The sequence below is a fragment of the Vicugna pacos genome, chromosome 20, assembly GCF_048564905.1.
Source record: "Vicugna pacos chromosome 20, VicPac4, whole genome shotgun sequence".
Classification (NCBI taxonomy): domain Eukaryota; kingdom Metazoa; phylum Chordata; class Mammalia; order Artiodactyla; family Camelidae; genus Vicugna; species Vicugna pacos.
Window position 1 is genome coordinate 19,361,653 of NC_133006.1, and position 26,007 is coordinate 19,387,659.

At 41.2% G+C, this 26,007-nt stretch overlaps 1 protein-coding gene across 2 annotated transcripts in view; it reads right to left on the reverse strand.

Annotated features, from left to right (window-relative positions):
* RNF8 (ring finger protein 8) overlaps positions 1-23,727 on the reverse strand; it is a 34,999-nt gene extending 11,272 nt beyond the window's left edge. The window contains exons 1-6 of one of the 2 annotated variants that reach the window (XM_006202050.4): positions 23,482-23,727; positions 15,485-15,613; positions 7,020-7,760; positions 4,753-4,815; positions 2,461-2,550; positions 515-622 (exon numbers count right to left, since the gene is read on the reverse strand). In XM_006202050.4, the coding sequence (XP_006202112.2) occupies positions 515-622; positions 2,461-2,550; positions 4,753-4,815; positions 7,020-7,760; positions 15,485-15,613; positions 23,482-23,592 (1,242 nt within the window). In that variant the 5' untranslated portion in view covers positions 23,593-23,727. The remainder of the gene's footprint in view (positions 1-514; positions 623-2,460; positions 2,551-4,752; positions 4,816-7,019; positions 7,761-15,484; positions 15,614-23,481) is intronic. The other variant, XM_072945086.1, reaches the window with a different exon arrangement.
* Between the last annotated feature and the right edge of the window lie 2,280 nt (positions 23,728-26,007).

A 26,007-nucleotide genomic window follows, 5' to 3' on the forward strand; every position in this document is an offset into this window, starting at 1 on the left:
TTGAGCAGCTTTATTCTGATACTTCAAAAATCTAATGCCATCTAATTCTGGATTCTGCCAGAATCAAGTGTCTCCTGGGAGGTAAAAAAAACCTGTGGGGGCTCAACACTGGGCACAAAATCCCACAGCACGTACTTGTCAGAAAAGCATGAAACAAGACATTCTGACCTGTGGGAAGGTGGGGGTGGCCCTCTGGTGGTTCTTTGAAACCAAAGTGTTTTTTCTCTTCAACAACAAAGAGATAAAGGCTTTATTACAGCCAAAAATGTTGCTTTTAACAAATAAACACTCAAAAACAAATGAAGTAAGAAAAAGGACAGTGAAGGTAAAGAATGTTGCAAAAACAAAGGAGACACGGCCATCTCCAGAGGTCTCTTAGAAGTCAAAAAGCTACAGTAAGTTCTTGGAAGAAGAGGCTCTGCGGAATGTTTCCTGGAGCAGAAGCAGCCTGTGCAGCCGAGGCTCGGTTCAGGGCTGGGAGGGTAAGAAGACGTGAGCCACTGCTTGCAACTACCTCAATGAAGTACTCTGAGCAAATAATACACTGGAGCTCGTTCTCTAGCACGTCATTCATGTGGCTAAGAACTTCCTCCTTCTGTGCTTGCACCTTCTCCTTCTCCTCCTGAAAAGACACACAATCCTCCGTCATTCGGGAGAACCAGCAAGTATGCAAAACAGGACAGCGAGCAGAGTTAATCACCTGGAATAGGATTCAGAAGGAGCCAAAATTAAAAATTCAATCTGACACCGCAACACGAGAATAAAACTCTTTCCCCAAGGGTTACTTTTCCTCAGAACTGCTTTCTACTATGGGGCACTACCTTCCTTTCTTTCCTTTCTCCACTTGTTCAGTACGTATTTGCATTGCAGTTTCTGTCTCCTTCCCAAAATTAACCAAATGAGAAAAACTGAAGGTAGCAATATCAACCCCACTAACCACCCACAACCAGAATGATACATTAAGTATCCTACAGAAAACTGAAGTTCAGAGGTGATATAAAATCATCCTAACCAACTAAGAACTCACTGGTTAAGACGTGAGGAATAGTCCATAGAGGCAGGAAGCTCGAATTATAAGGTTCCTTATGTTCTCTGCAGCTGCCTCTTCTATAAAATAAGGATAATACCTAGGCTCCCTGGAGGCAGGAGACTAGAGAGATGGCCTCTTGAAGTACCTTCAGGCCCCACTCTGTGATGCTTGTCACTTTCCACTCCTGCAGTGCAATTACCCTGTGTGTTCCCCAAGAGGAAAGACCACTTGTGGACACACTTTTTAGGGAGGATATAGATGTGCTCTCTTGAAGGAGACATTTATTAATTTAGCACCTCATCCCCAAACAGAAAGGATTAGGAGCCCCTGAAGGGGAGAGGAAAGCCATTTAGGGTATATTTGAGTGGCTGATTCATTTTTCATCTTTTATTTTCCCTTCTAATCAAAGCAAAGACTGTCAGACTGCTTAGGGCAGTTAAGAGGGTCTGGATCCATTTCTAACTAGAGTCAAGTTCCCTGAAAACTTTTGAATTGCTGGATTTAAAATAGATTTGGTGGTTTTTCAGTGGTTGGGGGAAAAGGTAGTATGTGATTTTAACAGAGGATAAGGATAGCAAACCAATTGAAAAGAGAGTCTCCCCATTTCTGTACTCCATCAGCTCCAGGTCTGTACATGAGGAGACGTGGGCTGAGAGATGCAGTCAGATGCAGGCATTAACTTCAGGTCAGAGGTTGCAAACTGGTGGTCTGTGGACTGGATCCTGCCTGCAGACTTTAGTTAGGCACTAGTGGTATCAAAAAACTGAATGAACTGTTGCCAATACTTGAAAATTGGAATATTTCACATCAACATTTGGATTTCCATCTTTTGTGGAAGACTCAGATCTGACAACACTAGGCTTGCATTTCTGGATGGCAAAGACTGGCTGCAGCAGGGAAGAGCCGCCCCTGGGGGTGGCAGTGAGGGTGGTGGTGGTGCCCCCTACTAATGCTTCTCTGCCTCGCAGCTCCCTACTGTGTTCTCACACCCAGGCCACTTTACTCACTTCTATTATTGGTCCGACCCCAGTGGGCATCTCAGTTTATAACCCCCTAATTTAAGAGTTCCACTGATTTGATGTGGGAAATGATTACATAAAAGCGTCAAGATGAACTATTTTTTATTTCTACTACACCACTCCTTAGCCTATGTCAGTGAGACACTGAGAAGAAACATCTCCCATAGACAGTGGACTAGGCTGCAGGATGTGTCTTATTCCCAGCACTTCACTTCCGAATGAGGGAAGGAAACAGATGTTGCCTTATAGGTAGAACCTTCTACAGGCCTAAATAATTTTATAGATTATTTCCCCTGAGGCAGGGAACGGCTATAATTTCCGCCTTCATTCACCAGAGCAACCCTTGCACTGTTGAAAATGCTGAGTTGCACGTACTAACCAAATTCTAAACCTTCATCTTCCTTCCAGTACCTTAGTCTGCTCCAATTCTTTGTTCTTGGCCTGGATGATTGCTTCGAAGTCCTTCCTGCTGCGATCTAGCTCTTGCATTAGAGCCCGATACTGCAGAAACACAGCAGATACATACTCAAGGTGAGCTGTACTCATCGTTCCTTTCAGCCACACACACACCTGTCCCTCCCTCCATCGGCAGGTTTGGTCCAAGAGCTCAATGGACTGGCAATTTCAAAATAATGCTTTTTCTCCTTTAGGACATCCCATGTGCATGCAGCTTTTTTTCAGGGACAGGGACAGATAGGGAGGGAGGCCATCAAATCATTAATCCCTCTGGGAATAACTCAAACTCTGTGGCCATCCAAATCAGCTAAAGAATTTACACTGCCTTCCAGAGAGTTTGATCCTGTAGGTTTGGCTTGGGGCCCAGGGAGGTGCATTTTTTAACAAAGCTACCCAAGTGATTCTGGGAACCCGTGCAAAAGAACTGGTGACTCTGAGGCTACCCAGCACTGGGAGCAGCTTTTAAGAAATAATCAGGGAGAAGTGGGATTCAGGAAAACTAGATAATGATTTTCATTGAAATAAAAAAGACCTTTAACTTATTCATTCTATAAATTACACACTACATGTTCATAAGGCAATGCTGCCTGGACCGTGCCTGGGTCTTCTGGCACCCAAGAGCTAACAGCTCATTCATTGTGACTAATTGCCTACACCGAATGTCAAGAGGTTCCATTTCAATGAAACATAATTTCTGAGCTCCCTCATGCTTAAGTATAGCTTATACTTTAAATCTCATTTCAAATCCTTTTTTAAAGAAGGTAGTATTTCTGAAAAGACATTACTCAAGAAATAAATTTTAAAATGTGTGGTCTCCTGAAAAAAGCAGTTATGCCAGAAGGCCTGAGAATTCATCCTGACCACTGATTACACGAGTGTGCCTTAACTTTCTCATCTATAAAATCAGAAAGCAGGTGCCCCTACTACATCAGTGTTATTAAGAAAAAAAGGAAAAAAAAATACGTGAAAGCACTAGAAAAGTTTTTAAAGCTCCATGCAAATGCAAGTTATAATTATAGGCCTGGTAAACAAAAAAGAACATATTCAGAGGGACCAACAGGGTGGAACAAAAAACCATGTTTCATTTGAGCGTGGTACGCCCCCCCAGGCATGCTATTATAGAACCATGACCTAAAAGTATCCCATTTTAGGCTAATGAATGGACATTGGCCAAGTACCTCATGCTAAAAGACAGTGTGTTTTCCTATCTGCCCCAGGAGAGGGTGAGGAGTTGTGAGTGCATGGAACTCAAGACCCCTCAGGGATTTCCAAGTATAAGAATCTTACTTTTTTTCAGTTAATTTCAAAACAATGTCTGAATATTAATTTAACAATTCTCTAAATGGAAAACAAACTAGAAAATAAACGAGCTTAGAAAATGAAATTTCAAAATGATTAGATTTTCACCTAATTCTTTCCAAGGCTGTTTGTGCAACCCTTAAGGAAATCAAGGCAGGTACCCTCCCAAGCACACAATAATATGACTGTTAGCACTGTAAGAATGGTGGGAGGCAGGTATGCAATAAAAGAACCTAAGGATAAATTCTCTTGAACAAATTCTAATGTGATTGCTCACTTTTCTCAAGGAGATATAAACCATCCCACTAACCTCCTAACTTATAACAAACTACTTGTCATTACACATAAAAGACAGAAGACAAAGCAGGTTTCAAAGATGCAAAAGAACTTATAAAAATAATCAGAGAGAGGTAGTTAGGTTAAATTAAAATAAATTAGAGGCAATCTTTTTGGAGAATTTTATTCCTGTGAGCCTTGCCCATTCAGTAAATTGATACATTTTGCTGACTGTTAACTACACATTCTAAACCTAACCTAAAATGCTTAATTGGAACATTCTTGAAGGGTTTTAGGATGGCTTCAGCTCAGCCATGGTGATGTAGTAGAGGCCCTTGGCCCTGGTGACCAAGTCATAGCTCACAATTCTCCTCTGCTGCCCTCACCTTTTTGGAAGTGCAGCCACTTTCCCAGAGAGCCTCCTAACTGCTGAAGGCTCCATTCCATCTTTCCTAGAGCAACCTGGCTCAGATGAAGATGTAAGTTTCCATGCTGAGGTCTGGCATGTCTGTGAAGCTCCAAACCTCTGACCTGATGGTGTGAGCAGCTGCCACCTGCTGTTTACAGACTGGAGATGCCACAGAGGTGTGTGCTAAGCAGCAAAGGCAGCCAGTGGCCATGCCAAGCTGGCTGCCTCCCCACCTCTAACCTCAGGACAATGGCAAGAAATACCTCCTGCAGAGCCTGGGCCAGCTGTTGCTTCAGGTCCTCTTCTCCTTGCTCTTTCTCCAAACCCTGCAAAGCCAAAAACAAAATGGAAGGTTTCCCTGCAGGGAGGGGAAAAAAGGAACAAAATCCAGTAACAAGCAGAGCGACCAGCTAGCGTGAGCATCTGGAAACAACAGGGAGCAGGGAACAGATGCAAAATCTCTCGTTTTACTTCAAGCTGTTGGCAGTAAAGGATTTAAGCAGAGTTAACCTGCTCAAATACTGCACACTTCAGGGCTGTCACCTTCAAGTCACCACTCTGCTTGTTCTGGAGAAACTCTGGATTAATACTTCAAGTCTCCTTCACTGGCTAATGCTGTGACTCCCAAAAGGATGTAAACTGAGAGCTTTTGAGTCATCAACTATCTCACCTGAAATACAATCCCCTAGGCTGGCACTCCAAGCTCCACTGTGCTTCTTCCATCGATTCTGGCCACTCTGTCTCTCACTCTAAGTCTCTTTACCACTTCTAGCCCCCAAACCGCTCCTCCTCCTGCCTTACCTGAGCTTATGCTATATTTCCTGCATCAGCCCCCTTCAATGTGGATGCCTTCCACATCATCATTCTCCTACCCCAGCTCCTTCCACAAGAACCTCTGGGCCCTTCCCTCTTTAAGAATTACCTACGCATTTAATACGCCAACTGGAAATTGTTCTCTAAATATATTGACTTGAAAGTGTTCTGATTATTTTGTGTGTATAATACATCTTGTCTCCTCAACAAGATACATTCCATAATGGCAAAAACCATTAAACATCTTTATAACCAACCAAACCCAAGTATGTGGGTGTTCAAAAAAATGTGTGTGAACCAGCAAGGGTTAAATGAACTTCTGAGCAAGCAGGCGGGATAGGATAAACCCCTAGGATTTGGTGGCAAAGGGAAATGCAGCTAATAAACAAAGGACTAGATATACTTCGCTATGAGCAATTTATGTATGACCCTTTCATTGGAGAAAGAACCTAAACTAGTCCTTTTTGCCTTTCCTTACCATTTTGGTATGGCAAAAGGTTTTACAGCTATATCTTGAAGCATGCCCAGAGCAGCCACAAAAAATAATTAACAGTAACTCTTGTTCCTGAACATATTAGCCTTTAAAGAAAGTTCTGCTCTGGTCAAAGTGTCATACATTAAACATGTAGAGATAAACCTCCCTCTATTAATTTCAGGAGCTAGTCCTGGCTGGATAGCGCAGCAAAATTTTAGGTACACGTAAGCAAGCAGTGTGTACCCTTAAAAAGACCTACTTAATCCATGGCCTTTGCTAAGACTACCAGTTCAAGTGGATAGCAGAGATTAGAATGAAATCTATAAACTATTCAGAAATAAGCCAACATGACTGGTTGTTTCTTGCCCTGAGCAAAGTAAACAAAAGATAAAAGCTTATTCACTTCAATCCTGATTGGCCCTTCTTAGTTCTAAGTCAATAATGGGGAATTCTTGACATTCAGTATTACCTGAGCAAGTAGGTGGGAGTAAAACGTGTGGTTCTTGCCAGGTGAGAACTGATATTTTGAGCAGGGACCAGGATCAGCCCTAGCCTAGAAGCTTTGTGCAAGAGCTTGTCATCTAAGCAAATGAATTGGCGATGTGGACACATTTGCTCTCATCTGGACACAGCTATGGCAGTCATTATTTTACCTACTAAAGGCCCTGTGCAAGGTGGCTTACCACTCAACCCAACAATTGAGTCATGGTGTACCTGTTCCCTCCCATGCTGGCTTCCCTCCCATGCTGGCTACTCAGGAGAGAAACTAACATTTTCTGCCTTTCTAGCCTCCCACTTCCTCAGTAGCTATAGAGCTAACAAGTTGCCAGGTAAATCAAGGGCGGAGTAACTAGCTGGTCTGTACCTGCCCTGAGTACAGGGATTTGGCTTTGACTACAGAACAGAGAAAGCCAACTACTTGTTTAACTGGGGTGTACTATGGGCATCTTGGCCTCCATCCAACCTCTCCCTCAATTCACCTCAGTTCTGAGGATCCTCAGCTTTATATCCTTTTACATCCTAGCTGGCTCTGCCAATCATCTTTTCCCATCTTGGCATCCCATCGCTGGCTCTTGGTCTGATCACCACGCTGAACCTCAAAGTTTTCTGTTCCCACTACATCTCCTGTCCCTGGCACTTGGCATTTGGTCCCTGACCCAGAAACAGAGAGATCTGGACAGAAGCTCACAAAGGGCCTGCCCACCCCAAGGGGCACTCTTGTCATTCCCTCCTGTGTGGTACCTGGAGATGCTGCTGCTCTTCCTGGAAAGTCTTCTCCAGCTGCTCCACTCTGGCCTGCTGTTGGGCCTGCTCTGCACACAGCTGAGTCTGTAAATCCTGCAGTTCCTGCTCCATTTTCACAATGTTCTTTGAGTTCCCTTTTCGGGTTTGCTTTTTCACATTCAGAACAGCTACCTGTTTCTCGTGCATCTGTGTTTTCAGCTTTAGAATCCTGGACATGGTTGCCCTAAACAGCTCTAAGCTGCTCTGAGATGCTGAAGGGGTTGAGGCTTTTTGCTTCTTATGATGAAGCTCTACAACTTTTGTGGGGCCTGAGTAAACACGAGCCCCCATGGTTTTCCCCCTTAGCTCAAGAGGAGTCAACTTAGGATCCAAGAATTCAGGAGGCTGACTAACCACTTCACCTTTCCCATGTGACTTTACTGGTTGACCAGGTTCACAAGACACTTTACTCATTTTGGATTTCAAATTCGAGGGGCCTTCAGATCCAGAACCCTCTAATTCATCCAAACTAAATTTCCTTTTAGTTCTCAAGCCCTTATTTTTTTCCATCATCTGGTCATTCTTTGGGGAAAGACAAGGATAAATCCTCTCCCAGTCTTCTTCGGTAACTTCATATTCATACTCTGCATTCTCCTTATTTTCCAGAGGCACCCCAAGCTGGATGTGGTCTCCTTTACGGATAGAATAGACCTTTAAAGGCTCTAGACGTTCTCTGTTCAGCCAAACACCATTCAGACTCTGGGAAAAGGGAAAGAAAGACAAAATAAACTTCATGATTTTCTTCCTCTTAATAGAATTTCTCTCCTGCTGCTGCAAAACCTTCTGTCCTTTCAGAAGAAAAACCCTTGAGAACAAATAGGAAAGAAAGATATATAAACCACCATCCTTAGAAATAGCATTCTTCAAACAGCACTCTGGCTTTTTAACCTGTATTTCGTTCATGCCTCCAGAGAACTGCCTGTATAACAGGCAGGAATCACCTTATTCCTGGTGGATGAATTACTCAAATAAATGCAGTAGCATTAAAAGCAGCTGAAATCTGATAGTTCCTATTGACCTAAACTGGGGGCAATGGCCCAAGACTGGAAAAACTGCGATCAGGGACAGAAGTAGCATCTAACAATGAGGTTCCAAATGCATGCTTGGCCAAGAAAGTCATGCAGGCACTGTCTCTGGATGTGGCCCCTGAGCAACTGGTGAATGAGAAAACACATCTCAGTACACATAAACCTAAAATGTACCAATACCTTGTACTGGAGTCAAACTGCGGGTGGGAACTGATCCAATTAATAGCACCAGAGGTCCACGGGCAACAGAGCACAGTGGTTAAGAGCTGGAGCTCTGGACTCAGGCAGACTTGGGTTTACAGCCTGAATGCACCATCTTGGGCTTATTAGTTACGTGGCCTTCAGTAATTTTACTTATCCTCCCAGTACCTCAGTTTTGTCTGTAAAATAGGGATAACACAGTTCCCACCTCATGCTGCTTCTGTGAGGAATGAATGGGATAATACATGTAAAACACTTAGCACGGTGACTCACATATAGTCAGTGCTCAATATTTACTTTTGTGGTTTAAATTAAATCACAGTGTGGGGGTTAAGAGCATGAACCCTGGAGTCAGACTGCCTGGGTTTGTAATCTGGCTCCATTACTTAATAGCTGTGTGATTTAAGCAAGTTTCTTAACCCCTCTATGCCCCAGTTACCACATCTATAAAATGGAGGGTAATAATAGTCTCTCCCTTATGGTGTTTGTGTAGATTTAATGAGATAACATATGTAACGTACTTAGAAAAGTACCTGGCACATGGTAAGCATTATGTAAGTGTTCACTACTATTATTATGTTCTGGCTCAACTGATTTATCAACAATCACTTCAATTCTGTGCTCAGCATCTTGCAAGGTAAATATACGGAGTGCAAAAGCAGAAGATACGAAAACAATTTTTAGCAGCTGACTGTCGAAAGGAAAACACAAGGGCATATTTAAGCAAATGTGGGATTACATAGCACAGCCTATAAATGCAAAGGGGTATCATGTAGAGCTGGATAAGCTAAGAGATGCTAAATGGGTTTGACACGTCCTAAAATAGATTTGAAACAAAGGCAGGATTTAAAGTTTGAAGAGACAAGTGGGCACTTTAACCCATATCAAGGACTTAACTTTGGGGGACAGGCCAGAGATGAAGCTCACATCTGAACTAGAACTAAGGCTGATATTTATGCTGGTAACAACAGCTACCTAGAAAAAATACCTGCTCAACCCAAATATAAGGTACAGAGTCTTGGCCACAAGGTATAGGAGATGAAGGGCAGTAGAGAATGGATCTTAGCTCTAGTCTGGTGTTAGGCCCTTGTTTCTGGTTCTACAATATTTGGCTCAAGTGAGGAGAGGCAGAAAAAGACCAGCACAGATACACACAGAAAGACTGTTTTTAATTCACTGCCTTGGGCCTAACTTGGCTTATCTATCAACCTTCTGCCAACCCTTCCATTCATGTTCACCCTGAGAAATTACAGGGAGTGATCAGTTCTGCGGACGTCTAAAACAACACGTGGGGAAATAACAGATGAGGCGGACAAAGGTCAGAAGAATCTATTTGAGGACAACTTTACAGCAGAATAGTCGATTTTGGATTGTACACAGGAAAAAGGTCTCAGGGAAAGTAATATGACACAGGAGACCACCTAACGCAAAGGTACAAACATTCAGAAAATCTCAAAGGCAAAGATAAGGTTAAGTAAAGAAAGGTTACAGAAGCAGCCCAACACTAGAGAGAACAAGGAATTCCTAAAACCCTGGGACAAATTTTTAAGATACATGGCAGCCCCCCACTAGCCCCGCTTTGTAGTAACCTGCCTCCTTCAGAGTCCTTAGGTCTGAAAAATAAACTCAGCATTTTCCCAAACACATTTTACCCCTGGGATCCCTTTGTGTTTACCCGTTAATCACTTCTTGGTGACACCTAGTGGTAAAATGTGGACCACAAGCCTGAGTCGGGTAGAAAAGATGAAAATACCATGACTATATAAGAACAATCAAGTACTGCCCAGGATATGATCTCAAATACAATGGTCTAAATAAATCAAACTGTTCAGCACTTTCTTGATGCTGGTTTTCATAATCACCAGTTTGAACAATGCTGACAGCAGCAAAGTGATAACCAAAGAAAAGCCTGTTTGATGTCTCAGTAAAAAGTTGGGATAACTCACACCCCCTTAAACACTAATTACTTCACTTGATGCTCAATCTCGGTCCAGTGTTTTTAACTGGCTCTTTAGCAGAGTAGAAATGCAAAGCCAAAAGGCAATGTTTTCTTGTAGTTTTCCAGAAGATTTATGTAGCTCAGTGGTTCTCAGCCCTAACTGTAGAGGGAAGTCATCTGGAAATGTTTAAAAACAAATATTAGTGCCTGAGTCTCACTCTTAGACCAAATTAATTGGTCTGAGATGGGAACTAGGCATCGGGATTTTTAAAGTCTGGTTTACACACAAACACGTGTGTAACTGTAACAAGACACAGGGCCCCGCTGCACTCAGCCCTTCCCCCATTCCCAGGCAGCTACTCATCTGTTCTCGGCCCTGTACAAGTCTGCCTTCTTCAGAACGTTGTATAAATGGAATCGTACACAGTTATGTACCCTTTTGAGTCTGGCTTCTTTCGCTTAGCATGATGGCTTTGAGATGTGTCCACCTGGTTGCAGTAACAGTAGTTTGGTATTTTTATTGCTGAGTAGTATCCCAAGGTATGATTACTGGCTTCTTTCTCCGATTCCCTAGTTGTTTGTTCCAATTTTTGGTGACTGTAAATAAAGCCACTATAAACATTCACGAACAAGCTTCTGTGAGAACATAAATTTCCATTAATTTGAGGTAAATACCTAGAAATAGGATCGCTGGGTAAGTGTTATGTTTAACTTTGTAAGGAACTGCCAAACTATTTTTCAAAGTGGCAGAACCATTTTGCTTTCTCACCTGCAGTGTTTAAGAGTTCCAGGTACTCTGCATGCTCACCAGTACCTGGCAGTGTTTTATTTCAGCAATTCTATTATGTGTATCAGTCAATATTTTAAATTCTTTATTAAAAAATACAAACAAAAAAGTGCACAAATCGTAACTGCACAGTTAGATGAGTATCACAAAGTGAACATTTCAATTTAACTATCACAAAGTTAAAAAAAAAAAGACAGGAAAAAAACTCACATTATCAGCATCCCAGAATCCCCGCTGTGCCCCCTTTCCACTAAGCCTTCCCCCACCAGAAGGGGACAACTAGCCTGGCTCAACATCACACATTAGTTTTGTCTGGTTTTCAACATTATGTAAATGACATCATATAATATGTATTCTTTTGTACTGTCTTCTGTCACCCAATATTATGTTTGTGATATTTATCCATGGTGCATACAGTAGTTCATTCATATTCATTACAGTATACAGTATAGTGTTTCATTGTAAGACTATTCCACAGTTTATTTATCCATTCTACTGCTGACAGCTGTTTAGGAGTGAAAATATTATTATGATAAACATACACTTTAATGATGCCAAATTTTCCAAAACAATTGTACCAATTTACACATCAACCAAAAGACTGCTTGCTCCATATCCTTGCTGATACTTGGCATCATTAGTATTTAATTTTAGTCACTCTGTGACCACAGGTGTGTAGGGGTATTCTATCATGCTTTCAATTTGCATTTCCTGGATCATTAATGAAGCTGCACAACATTTCGTGGATATTGAACATTTGGAAAGAATCTTTTGTGAAGTGCTTGGCTCTTGCCCATTTTTAAAACTGGGTTATCTTTTTTTTCTTATTAATCTAGAGTTCTATATACAGCTGAGTTTAAGCTCTTCACCGATTATTTCCAGCAAATATCTTCCACTCTGAGCTTGTCTTTCACTCTCTTAGTGATGTCTTTTGATGAATGGACATTCTTAATTTTAATGTGGTAGCTTTTAAAAGTACCCCAGGTATGGGCAAAAGTGGAAACAGGGCTGAGAACCACTGCTCTAGCTGCTGGATGGCCAGCTGAACTGTCCCAGGCAGCAAGATTTGTTCGCATAGGGTGTAACTCACCAGAGACTTCAAATTTCAGAGTGTATAGCAGGATGAAGGAAGGAATCACTAGCTAGCAGGTGAATAGCAATATGATAGAAGGCGGGGGGGATGCGAAAGGCTCAAATGATATACCTGAGCCTCTAGGATGTAGAAGAGCAAATGCACTATGCCATTTCAGACTGTGCCTTTGGAACAAGTGATTTTCTGAACAAGCTGGGTATCAATACATAGGATGAACCATCTGAAGAGCTTCTCAATTAACTGAAATCTATACAATAACAATCATCTTCATAATCTGTGTGTCTAAGGTTGGCTTTTCTTTTTAACCCAATTTTAAATCAAAATACAATTTGTTGTAATTTTTGTATCTGTTTAAGCTTTCACTTTCTGGCTGTTCCATCATATAAGAGAGATCATTTTATGAAGAGAGAATACAGTCTTGAGTGTTGAATTATTAGAAGTATCTACGTCTTGAAAAGACTTGGCAAATGACCATAACAATAATGTCCTGTACCTGAAATTTCAATCCTTCATCAGCAAAAGAGAGCTGTTAAGGCATCATGCCGGAGGCTGGGGGCAGGGGGGTACAGCTCAAATGGTAGAGCGCATAGCTTAGCATGTATGAGGTCCTGGGTTCAATCCTCAGTACCTCCTCTAAGAATAAGAAAATAAATAAACCTACTTACCTCCCCCCCCAAAATTAAAAAAAAAAAAAAGGCATCACGCCAGAAGGGAGACAGAAAAAAAAGGAGTATCTGTTAAGAAAAAAAAAGGTGGGGTGGGGAGCGGGGTTCTACCTGTAAGTACAGTTGCTCCATCAAAACCAGTCGTAGCTTCTCTCAAAAATCAGTTACCTCACACACTGAATCAAAGCTAAGAAGCTTAAACCAATTACACAGAAAAGACTTGAAAGAATCAGGAACCTACCTTTCCTTTATCTTATCTGAGACCTGTAAAAGGAGTCTCATGGTAACAACAGCCCTAGAAGAAAAGGTACGAAGCAAACATTGGAGAAGGACCCAGGGGCACAGTCATGACCTGCTGTTGGCACAGGCTGCCTCTGTGCCCGAGGCTGACAGTCAAGGAACACTAAAATCAATCAGCTTGAGGCTTTCCCAACCTCTCAAAATCTGCTATCCCATAAAGACAGCACATCCATACTGCACATAATCAAGGAAAGAAGCAGCAAAGAACTAATCTCTGTAATAGTATAACCCCAGCTCTGAAGAAACCATCTTTTCCTAAGGTATTGTGATATAAGCCATTGCAGGAGTTTTAAAGCCTTACAGCCAAATCTTAAATATGCTTAATTTTTAAAAAATCATGCAGCCATTGTAGCAAGTTGCTTGTGTCATTTACTGGTATTTGACAAGAGGGCATAGTAGAGAGATTTATTTCAGTTTGAGCCCTGTACTCACTCAGTTACGTAGAAGGCCTTAGGCAAGTCAGCTTCTCTCTCTAGGACTCGGATTCAGCTGTCCACAGAAGGGGTTAAACTAGATCATCTCTGAGGTCCCCTTTTTGGTGTCAACTTCTATTCTGCTCATAATGCCTTGCCAAGAGTGCTGAACCAATTTACTTAGCATTTATGCTCTCTCCTTCAATACCATGCCAACTCAACTTAATCCTAGTGCAGGAAGGTACTTTCTCCAACAGCTTAAATCTATCAGTTTATGCATGCAAAATGAGGCTGCCAGGCAGGCCTGCAGGATACCTGTGATACTGTGAATTATAATAAGAATATACATATTTGGTATTCATCCCCATTTCTAGCACAGAGCTTCTAAAACTCTTGAAATTTCCTAAGTGGTGAGAGAGCTATAAGGTATCTTTTGTTATGTTAATGAGGTGACTTTTGGAATGCCCCTGGGTCATCTATGGGGGCTGGATGCCAGAGGAACCAACCCTGTGACTGGAGGGTTGGAACTTTCAGTCCCACCCCTCAACTTCCTGGGAGGGGAGAAGAGCTGTAGGTTGAATTGATCACCAACGGCTAGTGATTCAATCAATCATGCGAATATAACAAAGCCTCTATAAACACCCAAAAGGGTGGGTTTCAGAGAGCTTCCTGGTTGATGAACCCTTGCAGGAGCTGGAAGAGTGGGACATCCAGCCAGCACATGGAAACCCCATGCCCCTTCCCACACATTTTGTTCTATGCATCTCTTCCATCTGGACGTTCACTTACCATATCCTTTTATAATAAAATAGTAAATGCATTCCTAAGTTGTGAATCACTGTAGCTAATTAACTGAATCCAAAGAGGGAAGCCCTCGTGGGAACCTCTGATTTATAGCCAGTCAGTCAAAAGCACAAGTAATAACCTGGACTTGTGACTGGCACCTGAAGTTCAAAGAAAAGGTCCTTGGAACCTCCAATCTGTAGCTGGTTGATTAAGAGCACAGGTGTTAACACAGGGCTTGTGATTGGCATCTAAAGTGGAGGACAGTCTCATGAGACTGAGCCCTTTATCTGTGGAATCTGATGCCATCTCCGGGTAGGTAGTGCCAGAACTGAGCTGAATTGTAGGACATCCAGCTGGTGTGTGCCTTGTTTGCAGTGTGTGTGTGAACCCACATCCCACCCCCTACACATTGGAATTGGTCTCAGAACCATTTTAATACCCTTCCTTCTAACAGGTATCCTTAAAATCCTTCCAACCAGAGCACTGCAAAATGGCGTCTAAAGACATCTCACTCTTCCCAATCCTGAACTGTTTACATTAGAATTTCTCTCACCTCATAATCTGCATTTTCACTATAATCCTGAGTGTTTGTATGGCTGCACTTTAGGTACTTCCTAATTGCTGGGCTTTATATACTATTTCACCTCCTTTACTCTTCGCACTAGATCTGTGGTTTTCAAAGTTGTTCCAAGCAGGAAAACCCTTATACTCAAAGGAAATCTTCCTTAAAGCACCAATATGTGAAACAGGTTAAAAGTGAGGGGAGGGTTTTACTATGATTGAAAGGAGCGGGGAAGGGAAGGAGCTAAGTGCAGTCAGCTCGATCCTTCCGTCCTCCCTGTGCCCTGAATCACAGGCGTAGTCCAGCACCTTTGTCAAATTCCCAAGGTCTCTGGACCTTTGACTCACAAGAGACCAGGTCTCCAAGTAACTTAGTCTAGTTTCTGGGACAGGACCTACTGACCCAATTCAAGTGTTCCCTTCAAAGTAACTAACTTCAATTCAAGTCATTAGAACTTACTTTGGCATAATCTAATCACTGGTAGCATAGAGAAGTGGTTGTCTCTGGGGAAGACAATGGGTAGCTAGGAAAAACATACTATTTTTTAATCTTTTAGTTTTATACCATGTATTTATCTATGCAAAAAAAAGGAACTTAAAAATAAACAAAAATTCAATAAAAATCATTAGGTTTCTGTGGATCCCTGTACCTTGTTGTCCATAATCGTCCACTGGCCCTCGGCATTCTGCTTCAAAACACAGTGGTTTCGGGAAATCATCAGAGGGCAGATTTTTGATACCAACTGGTATGTGACACCAAATCCTCGCCCTACAGTCACCTAGGAAGACAACAACAATGTAAGAGACACAATCAGCCACTGTACTGAAAAGGGAGGTCCTTTACAATCTTGTCAACCAGCAGTGTCCACAAGTCCTGACTTAACGAAACCAGACTCTCATGAAACCCAAACAGATCATCAGCTATCTCTTCCTAGGTAGAAAAAGGCAAAAAGTTGTGACAAGAAGAGACAGCTGAACAGAGTTAATCACGGAATGTCAGGGTTGGTAGGACCCTGAAAGGTCACCTAGTACAGCCACCCACAGGATGGAGGAATTCTTTCTAAACATGCCCATCAACTAGTCTTAAACACTGCCAAGAACTATAGCTTTTGTACAATTTTTTTAATGGCTCTGACTTGACATCTTTCTAGCTATAAATTCCATCTATTGGCACTGATCCTGCCCTGGGCACCAACAGAAAAATCTCCAACCCCCTTTCACATGACAGCTATAAAGTCTCTACCAAATCTTCCCTTCTCTTGCTTGGCCTTATGTTCCCAGTTACTTCAACCTAACTCTATAGCATAGGTTTGAGTCTTTTTGCCATCCTGATGGGTTTGTGAAGAGAATCCTGGTTTATTTTCATTCCTGGATGCTGTTTTAAGAAACATAAATTTAATTTTTATTACACAGTCAAATGCAAGTATCACTTTCCCAGTTCTAGATAGTATCACTGGAGCATATAAATTGCATCAGCTTTCATAGCAGATCTATCGCATTGCCAATGTATTCTTAGGCTTAGGAATGATTAAATTTCTTGGTCTAACCTTCCCCTTAGAATTTCCTATGCTAAGTCATGTCCCTTCTTTCCTGTACTTGACTAGTTGGTAAATTTGGATTCAAGTGCAGGACCTTACATTGATTCCTGTTAAATTTCATCTTGTTAGTTCAGTCTGTCATGAGCTTGTCAAGACCTTTCTGAATTTTTAAACCCCATCAGACATACTCAATATCCCTCCCAGCTTTGAGTCATCCACCAAACTGATATGATGCCCTCTGTACCTTCCAAGACACAGATAAAAAGATTAAAGCAGGATGTAGCCAAAGGCAAAGTTGTCAGAAAAGCCTAGCAAACATTCTACCACACAATCTGGGTACAACTTCAATGAGTTATAATGCAACCAAAAGATGAAAAAGTCCATATTGTCCATCTTATCCACAAGGACAGCATGAGAGCCTCTGGAGAAGGTTGCAAAGAAGCCGCAATTCACATCAATCATATCTTCCTAATGGACAAGTCTAGTGCATAATAACCCTGTCAAGGAAGGAAGTGAAATTCTTCTGGGATCCAGATTGTAGAATTCCCTGTTTATTCTTCTTGGTGCACAAGCCACTCCTATAATGACCCATAACCCAATCTTACCTGGGAACATTAAGCCGAATGGTTCCCCTTGAAACAAAATGCCCTTTTTGTTCCTCTTGAAAAGCTTTCAGAATCATGCCTGTCCTCCTCAGTCTGTCAAAAACCACCATGACTCTTTGCCCCCATCTATGCCTCCCCCCAAACTCTCACCTCACTTACTGGCACTACCATCCAACCTACTGCTTCGCTCAATACCTAGGAAACATCTTTGATTCACTCTATGTCCCTCAACCCCACATTCAAATCATCAGCAAAATCTACTGGCTATAGTTCAAATATATCCTAAATCTATTCACTTCTCTCTCTCAATGGCCACTACCTTAATCCAAACAACAATGCCTCCTCCAGTTATGCTGTTTTTGCTTCTGTGCTAGCCCCTTATACTTCACACAGTAGCTGGGGTGGTAATATAAAAACTTTAAACCAGATCATTTCCCTTCTTGAAATTCTCTAATAATCCAACTTCCTTCCACAAACTCTGAAGTCCTCAGTGCCCTAACCCCCTCTCCCTCTTTAGTCTTACCTCACATCATGATCAGAAACACTCACTGATACCTGAGGGTATTTCTACCTGTTCCCTCTGGTAGAACATTCTTCTCTCAGACATTTGCATGGGCTTCTTCCATCTTTCAAGGCTCAGCTCCTCAGAGGCCTACTCCGATTACCTGATCTAAAGTTGCTGCCTGCTCCCTCCCCATTGCATTCCTTCACATTATTAGCATGCATTTACCACAATCCAAAATTATCTTACTAGTTTATTTTTGTCTATTTTCATTTATTTATTCTTCTAAATTTATCTTTAGAATACAAATTTCATGAGCAAGGTCCTTATTTTTCTTGTGTACCACCATATTTCTGTACTCCTCTGAGCCTCTTTCTGCTCAGTAGACATCTGTGAATAAACGAAAGAATAAAGATATCGTACTTACGAGTCCTCCCAGATTCTAGGATGGGTTGTTTTTTTTTTTTTAGGTTAGAAGTTAGAAAATGGGTTATTACCATTTTCTCTGGAAACCACGTAGCAGCACCCAGGAACCTTACAATCTCACTTACTCTCCTTTAAAATGTTGTGGTGACCACCTCCACCAAAACCCTGAGTCTGAAGTTTCAATGCTTTGACAGTTTGGCAGAAGTTCCATTAATTATAGAAGTTCTTCTGAATTAATACATATATCCTTTAAAAATGGAATGTTCAGACTTAATGTGATTGCTATCAAATTACCCATGACATTTTCCATAGAACTAGAACAAAAAAATCCTAAAAATGTATATGGAACCACAAAAGATCCAGGATTGCCAAATCAATCCCAAGGAAAAAGAACAAAGCTGGAAGCATTAACTCGTCTACGCTTCAGACAATACTACAAAGCTACAGTAATCAAAATAGTGTGGTACTGGCACAAAAACAGACATATGGATGAATGGAACAGAATAGAGAGCCCAGAAATGAACCCACACACCTATGGACAATTAATCTTTGACAAAGGAGGCAAGAATATACAATGGAGAAAAAACAGTCTCTTTAGCAAATGGTGCTGAGAAAGATGGACAGCTGCATGTAAATCAATGAAGTTAGAATACTCCCTCACACAATATACAAAAATAAACTCAAGTTGGGGAGGGTATAGCTCAGTGGTAGAGCGCATGCTTAGCATGCACGAGAACCTGGGTTCAATTCCCAGTACTGCCATTAAAATAAATAAATAAACATAATTATCTTCCTTCTGAAAAAAACTTTAAAATTTAAAAATTTAAAAATTTTTAAAAATAACAAAAATAAACTCAAAACGGTTTAAAGACCTAAATATGAGACATGACACCATAAAACTCCTAGTAGAAAATTAGGCAAAACATTTTTACATAAATTGTAGCAATGTTTTCCTAGGTCAACCTCCCAAGGCAAAAGAAAGAAAAGCAAAAATAAACAAACAGGACCTAATCCAATCTATAAGCTTTTGCACAGCAAAGGACTGGGAGAAAACATCTGCAAACAATGTGAACAAGGGCTTAATTTCCAAAATATACAAACAGCTCATACAACTCAATATCAAAAAAACAACCAACCAAATCAAAAAATGAGCATAAGACCTAAATAGACATTTCTCCAAAGACAAAGAGATGGCCAACAGGCACATGAAAAGATGCTCAACATCTCTAATTATTAAATAAATGCAAATCAAAACTACAGTGAGGTACCACCTCACATTGGTCAGAATGGTCATCATCAAAAAGTCTACAAATAATAAATACTGGAGAGGGTGTGGAGTAAGGGGAACCCTCCTGCATTATTGGTGGGAGTGTAAATTGTCACAGCCACTATGGAGAACAGTATGGAAGTTCCTTAAAAAACTAAAATAGAGTTACCACATGATCTACCAATCCCACTCCTGGGCAAATACCCCCCCCCAAAAAACTCTAATTCGAAAAGATACACACATCCCAAAGTTCATAACAGCACTATTTACAATAAGCAAGACATGGAAGCAACCTGTGTCCACTGACAGATGAATGGATAAAGAAGACGTGGTGTGTGTGTGTTTATAAATACGTATAAAATATATAATGGAATATTACTCAGCCATAAAAGAGTGACATAATGCCATCTGCAGCAATGTGGATGGAACAAGGGACTATCATACTAAGTAAAGTAAGTCAGACATAGAAAGACAAATATATGATATTATTTGTGTAATCTTAAAAAATGATTTAAATGAACTTATTTACAAAACAGAAAGAGACTCACAGACATAGAAAACAATCTTATGACTACCAATGGGGAAGGAGGGAGGGAAAAATTTGGAGTTTGGGATTAACAGATACATACTACTACATATAAAATAGTTAAAGAACAAGGACCTACTGTATAGCACAGGGAACTATAGTCAATATCTTATAATAACCCAATACGGAAAAGAATCACAAAAAGAATATATATATATATATATATATATATATATATATATATATGGATAACTGAATCACTTTGCTGCATACCTGAAACTAATATGTCACTGTGAATCAATTATCTTTCAATTAAAAAACATTTTTTTTAAATTTTTAAGTGGAATGTTTAAGGATTTATCTGTCACCCATACTCAGTAAGAACTTCCATTTAGGTAGCCTTATTTCTGATAAAGAAAGTATTCAGTATTCCATTAAAAATTTTTTTTTTCTTTTTTTCAAATTGAAGTATAGTCAACTACAATGTGTCAGTTTCTAGTGTACAGCATAATGTCCCAGTCATGCATACACACACACACACACATATTTGTTTTCATACTCTTTCATTAAAGGATATTGGAAGATACTGAACTCGGTTCCCTGTGCTATACAGAAGAAATTTGTTTATTATCTATTTTTATATATAGTAGTTAACATTTGCAAATCTCAAACACCCAAATTTATCCCTTCCCACCCCCTTCCCCCACCCCGATAACCATTAGATTGTTTACTATGTCTGTGAGTCTGTTTCTGTTTTGTAGATGAGTTCATTAGTGTCCTCTTTTCTCTCTTTTTTTTTTTTAGATTCCACATATGAGTGATCAATATCCCATTTTAATACTTGAGGAGAGACAATCAGATTGCCATCGTGGGTAGCCTGGAGAAAGTAGTACAAAAAAAGAGATGAGCACCTTTTTCTGAAATTGCCTCCTTTGAACTCTGAATCCAGAAAAAGAAGAAAACACTATTTTTTTGTCCTTCCCTTCACTGTCTGGTCCTAGAATTTACTGTGATACTACTGATACTTCACCTACACCATGGTTAGAGTCTGTATGAGCTTATCTGAATATCCCAGCACCATTCATAGCATAAAACTAAATTTTGCATGGGAACTGAGTGCCAACAAACTGCCAACTCATGGTTGGGGGTTGCTGTCATTTACAAGTTTTGTAAGCCTTAGAGCTTACTGACATTACTGGTCTACAAGAGCATCTTGGGTGTCTTTACCCACTTTCACTAATGCTTTCTTCCTGGGCATGACATGTACTGTTTCCATGATGACCAAGAAATCCCCAAGAACCATCCTTTCCCTTTTTCCAACACTCTTAGGGCAGAGAGCTTCATGAAAACCAAATACAAGAGAAGAAAAGGAAACAAATGAAGATACTATGGTTTCCCCCAAAGGCCTAGATATTTCTTGGGCCTGGGGACTAGGTGAAGTGCAATAAATCTCTAATTTGTTTTTCTAAGGAAACTCCCTGGATTGGTTTAAGAATTTTAAAGACAGCCATTCAGGCAGACAGTTTACTACAGTATTCCCTTCAGTGAAATCAGAGGAACTCTGTTTTATTATTATATGAGACTTTGAGGGGTACTGGGAAGGCAAGAAACAGACTTACTCTACTGCTGTTAACTAAATGATATTGGCATACCTCCTAAAATCTTTTGCACACCAGCCTGTGCTATGGTTTGGGGACCATTACAATAAGCAAGACTTCCTCTCTTGGCTTAACTCAAGCCTCTCCTCACATACAATGCAGGCTATGCTGCAACTACTTCCTAAGACCCAACCTTGTAGACAAGCAGACCAAGGCAGACCTCTCCTCCATACAGGCCTCCAAGGCAAGCCACTCTTTCCACTATGTCTTCACCATTCAGTCTGGTTTGTATGGCTCTCTCCTCAGAGATGCAGCCCCACACAAGATTAACCAATAGTTTAAAACATGTGCAGGAGTACTTTATAGTCCTCTTGCCCTTGCTTTAGAGGCGGTAATTCTTTCTGCCTGCCCCATCTCCCAAGACTCCTAGGGCTTCCAAGCTATGCAAAAGTAATGAGTTAATAATCCATAGCAACTGAATCTGAAAGAATTAATTAACATGACCACGAAGTGGGGAGAGTATAGCTCAGTGGTAGAGTACAGTACAGGCTTAGGATGCACAAGGTCCTGGGTTCAATCCCCAGTACCTCCATCAAAAAAATAAAATTAATTAATTAATTAATTATTTATTTAAAATTAACATGACCACTAAGTTCCTTACAGGGTTGTTTGTGAGAGTGTGGTACATGTGCAGGACTCAGATTAAGTAATGTATGTGAAAACCCAAACCCTATACAAAATAAGGTATAGTTATTATTGTTCAGATGTTAGTATCTTCATTTGTTCAAGCTTCCCAAAAGTATATGCTTTTGAAAAGGGCTGTGCAGGGAATGTCAATGCTCAAGCTAAAAGAAGGAATGCCTAAAGTGGACTTTCAGGCAGTGTTACCTACACAGAAAAAAGATTTGGGGGCAGACGTATCTTCCTCGTGTTTTTCAATTCACAGCATACAAATAACCCTGTAAAATCCCCAAATCTAGCAACATGTAAGGCTGGACCTGAATCCCTCCTCTGACTTGAGGAACCACTGCTCTTAGGCAAGTACTAAATAGTCCACAACTTGGCACCTGGATCATACAGTCTGCATGGATGGTCTCAAACTGCTTCATTATATAAAATCCTCTTTCCCCATTCAAGCAATAAACACTTTGGGAGCAGAAGTCATTATTATTTGTCCCTCTCACACTACGCCAATGTAAGTAACGAATGAATGCCTCGGAGACTGAACTGAGACTGTAACTTATAGGGAAAATCTAGTTAAACATACATAATAATCAAAAGACTTATCTTTCACACAAATCCTTTCCAAAACCCAAACGGTTCCCAGTCACCACAAGCTGACCTCTGATCTAGCCCTCATCCTCAAGCTGACTGCACTCCCTCTCTCTCCCCCTCTCTCTTCCATCTAGTGGTGTCTAGAATCACCACCCCAGTTTCAGTGGCCTCCAACAGAAACCGCGCCTCACCTGTCCTTTCTAAAATTTTTGTTTTGCGTTTACGACCGCATACCCCAACCCATTTCAGGGGGTGCTGATTGGCAGCACCGAGACTCAAGATAATTGTGACCCAAACCAACAAGGCGTCAATTCTCCCCCAAAAGTTAGAAAGGAAGGAGACATCTTTACATTAAAGTTTGAGTATTTTAAGGGACATGACCCCACACTCACAATCGTTTCATCGTTTTCAAAATAAACTTGAGAAAGTTCACGCTCTCAGCAGCCCTCCCGGCCCCCTGCCTTGCCCCGGGCTGTTCTCGACTCGTGGATATTGGGGCAGCTCTGCCTCCCGGTTCCGCCGCCGGGGCTGAGCACCATTGGGCTCCGTGCGACCTTAACAGGGGCTGTCCCAACCCCTCAACCCATCAACTCAGTTGCCTCCTACCCCCTCGAAACTCCAGCAGTCCTCATATCCCCTACGGCCGCCTCTTGCTCTGCTTCTCTACCAGGCTCCTTTACGCAGCCCAGCCTCCGGCCCCAGCTCGCCGCTCCAGCCTAGGCCGCTCTCCTACGCGCTCCCTACTTCCCCCGTACACATCCCAGCTCAGAATCCCCAACCACTCGCACTAGACTTTCTCCCTCCCAAAGAAACACCCTTCACCGCTCTCTCCTCTTCCTTCTCCCACCTCCTCTTTTCCATTCGTCCCTCCCGCCCGGACGCCGGGCCTTCCTCTGGCCCTCCCCCTCACCTCGTTTCCATCCTCCAGCAGCAGCCACCCGGCGCTCATCCCCACGCGCCGCAAGCACCAGCTCCGGCCACCGGGGCGGTCTCCCGTGACCGAGGAGCCGGGGTCCCCCATAGCCCACTCGGCCCGGGGCGCAGTCAGCACAGAGCGAGACCCGGACCCGGGTTCCCGCCGCCTCTTCGCTTCCTCGCGGGCACCATACCTACACAACAGGCGGAAGCAGTCACTACGCGCTCGCGATCTGAGCGAACTCTCGCTCGGGCTCCGCCCCAAGCCCGCCCCTGGCCGGCAAGCCGGAGTCTTTGCGCCTGAGCAGGAGGAGGGCTGCGGCAAGGGAGGAGCAGGTGTGGGTGGTATAGCCCAAGGTCTGGCGCCTCTGGCCCGAGGCACTCCAATTCTCCCGTCGCAACTTCACTGCTCTCTCTAGAACCGCCACCCAGTCCAAGATGCCCTAAACGAGGCTCTTCTCACTTTTCCTCTTTTTTTCAAATTTTGCTTTACGATGATTTTCATGTTTTTTAAAATTACAGCCAACTTTTTAAACAACTTTTAACTTGTGATAATTTTTAAATCTATTGTCTTTATAAATTGCATCTCTTTTGCATGATCTTTTACAAGTGAATTTTTAAAAACTTATACTGTACTTGGCAAATCTATCAGAGGCAGAAAGCATAGTTATCTGGGGCTAGGTGTGAAAGCCAGGAGTTGAATGCAGACGGACTTGAGGGAATTTTGGGGGCTGATAGAAATGTTCTAAAACTGGATTGTGGTGAACACCTGAACATAATATTGTAAACTATATTTCAACTAAAAATGAATGAAAACAAAACTGAATTATAGTAATGATTGCACAACCATATAAATTTACTAAAATGTCCTCGAAGCATGCACTTGCAATGGGTGAATTTTACGGTATGCAAATTAGCCTCAATAAAGCTGTTAATTAAAAAAACAGAATAAATTCAGACTCTTTTCTTTGATTCTCCAGTACAGTCTGGTAGTTTCTCCCTGTAGTGACTATGTCGGTAATAAACTAATGCCCTCTTTTGTTTTTTCAGTTTTCCAATACCTGGTTAACAATTTTCTTAAATTGTGTCAGGAGAAAATACATATACTAAGTGAATCATACAAAGTGCAATAGTTGATGGCTAACATTTATTGAGGGCCAAGTGCCAAGTATTAGGCCAAGCATCCTATGTACCTTATTCTATTTACTCCTCACAAACAATATGACGATGGGGATTACAATTATAATTCCTACTTTAGGAATGATGAGAAAAGCAGCACAGAGAGTTTTAGTAATCTTCCCAAAGTAACAAATTAAATAGTGGAGGAGGTTGCCAATTCAGATCTATTTCCAGAAGCTACTTTCCCAACCATGGTTGCAGTCCCAGCCTGGAGCGTTCTGTCTGTGTGGCATTGTCAGATCAAGAATTTCTACAGAGAAAAAAATGTGACAATGAGTGTGTATATGTCCATGAATGACTGAAAAATTGTGCTGAACACTGGAATTTGACACAACACTGTAAAATGATTATGAATCAATAAAAATTACTGAACCTCTCAAAAAAAAAAAGAATTTCTGCCTTTGTTGTCACAGAGAGTCAGGAAAAACACACTTGAAGTGAAGGGAAAGACAGAAGTTCTCAGCAGAGAAACAGAAAATATACACAGAATCAAATGGAAATGTTAGAATTGGAAACCACAATATCTGAAATAAAAATTCACTGTATGAGTTTTAGAATGGAGATCACAGAAAAGGAGTCAACGAACTTGAAGACAGATGAAGAAAAAGTATCTAATCTGAAGAACAGAAAGAAAAAAAAGATTAAAAAAAACTCCAATGAACAAGAGTCTTAGAGACTGCGGGTTCAACATTCCTGTCATTAGAGTCCCACAAGTAAGAGATTGGTGCAGAAAGAAATATTTGAAGAAATAGTAGCTGAAAGCATCCAACTTTGGTAAAAGGCATGAAATTACAGATTCAAGAAACTAAGTGTAACCCTAACAGGATAAATGCAAAAACAAAAAACAAAAAAAACCCTCCAAAAACCAAAAAACAGAACAACCTACAGACACATAATCAAACCCAAAGAAATAGAGAAAAATCTTGACAGTCTGAGAAACAATATGGCAGCTCCTCAGAAAATTAAAAATAGAATTACCATATGATCCAGCAATTCCACTTCTAGATATATACACAACAGAATTGAAATCAGGGTCTCAAAGAGATATTTATGTACTCATGTTCATAGCAGCATTATTCAAAATAGCCCCCCAAATGGAAGCAAGCCAACTGACCATTGACAGACGAATGGAAAAACAAAATATGGCATATATATATACATATATATATACACACACATATACACACACATATATACAATGGAATATTATTCAGCCTTAAGAAAGAAATTCTGATATATGCCAAAACATGGATGAATCTTGAGGACCTTATTATGATAAGTGAAATAACACCTGTCACAAAAAAACAATACTGTTATTATTCCACTTACACGATGTACCTAG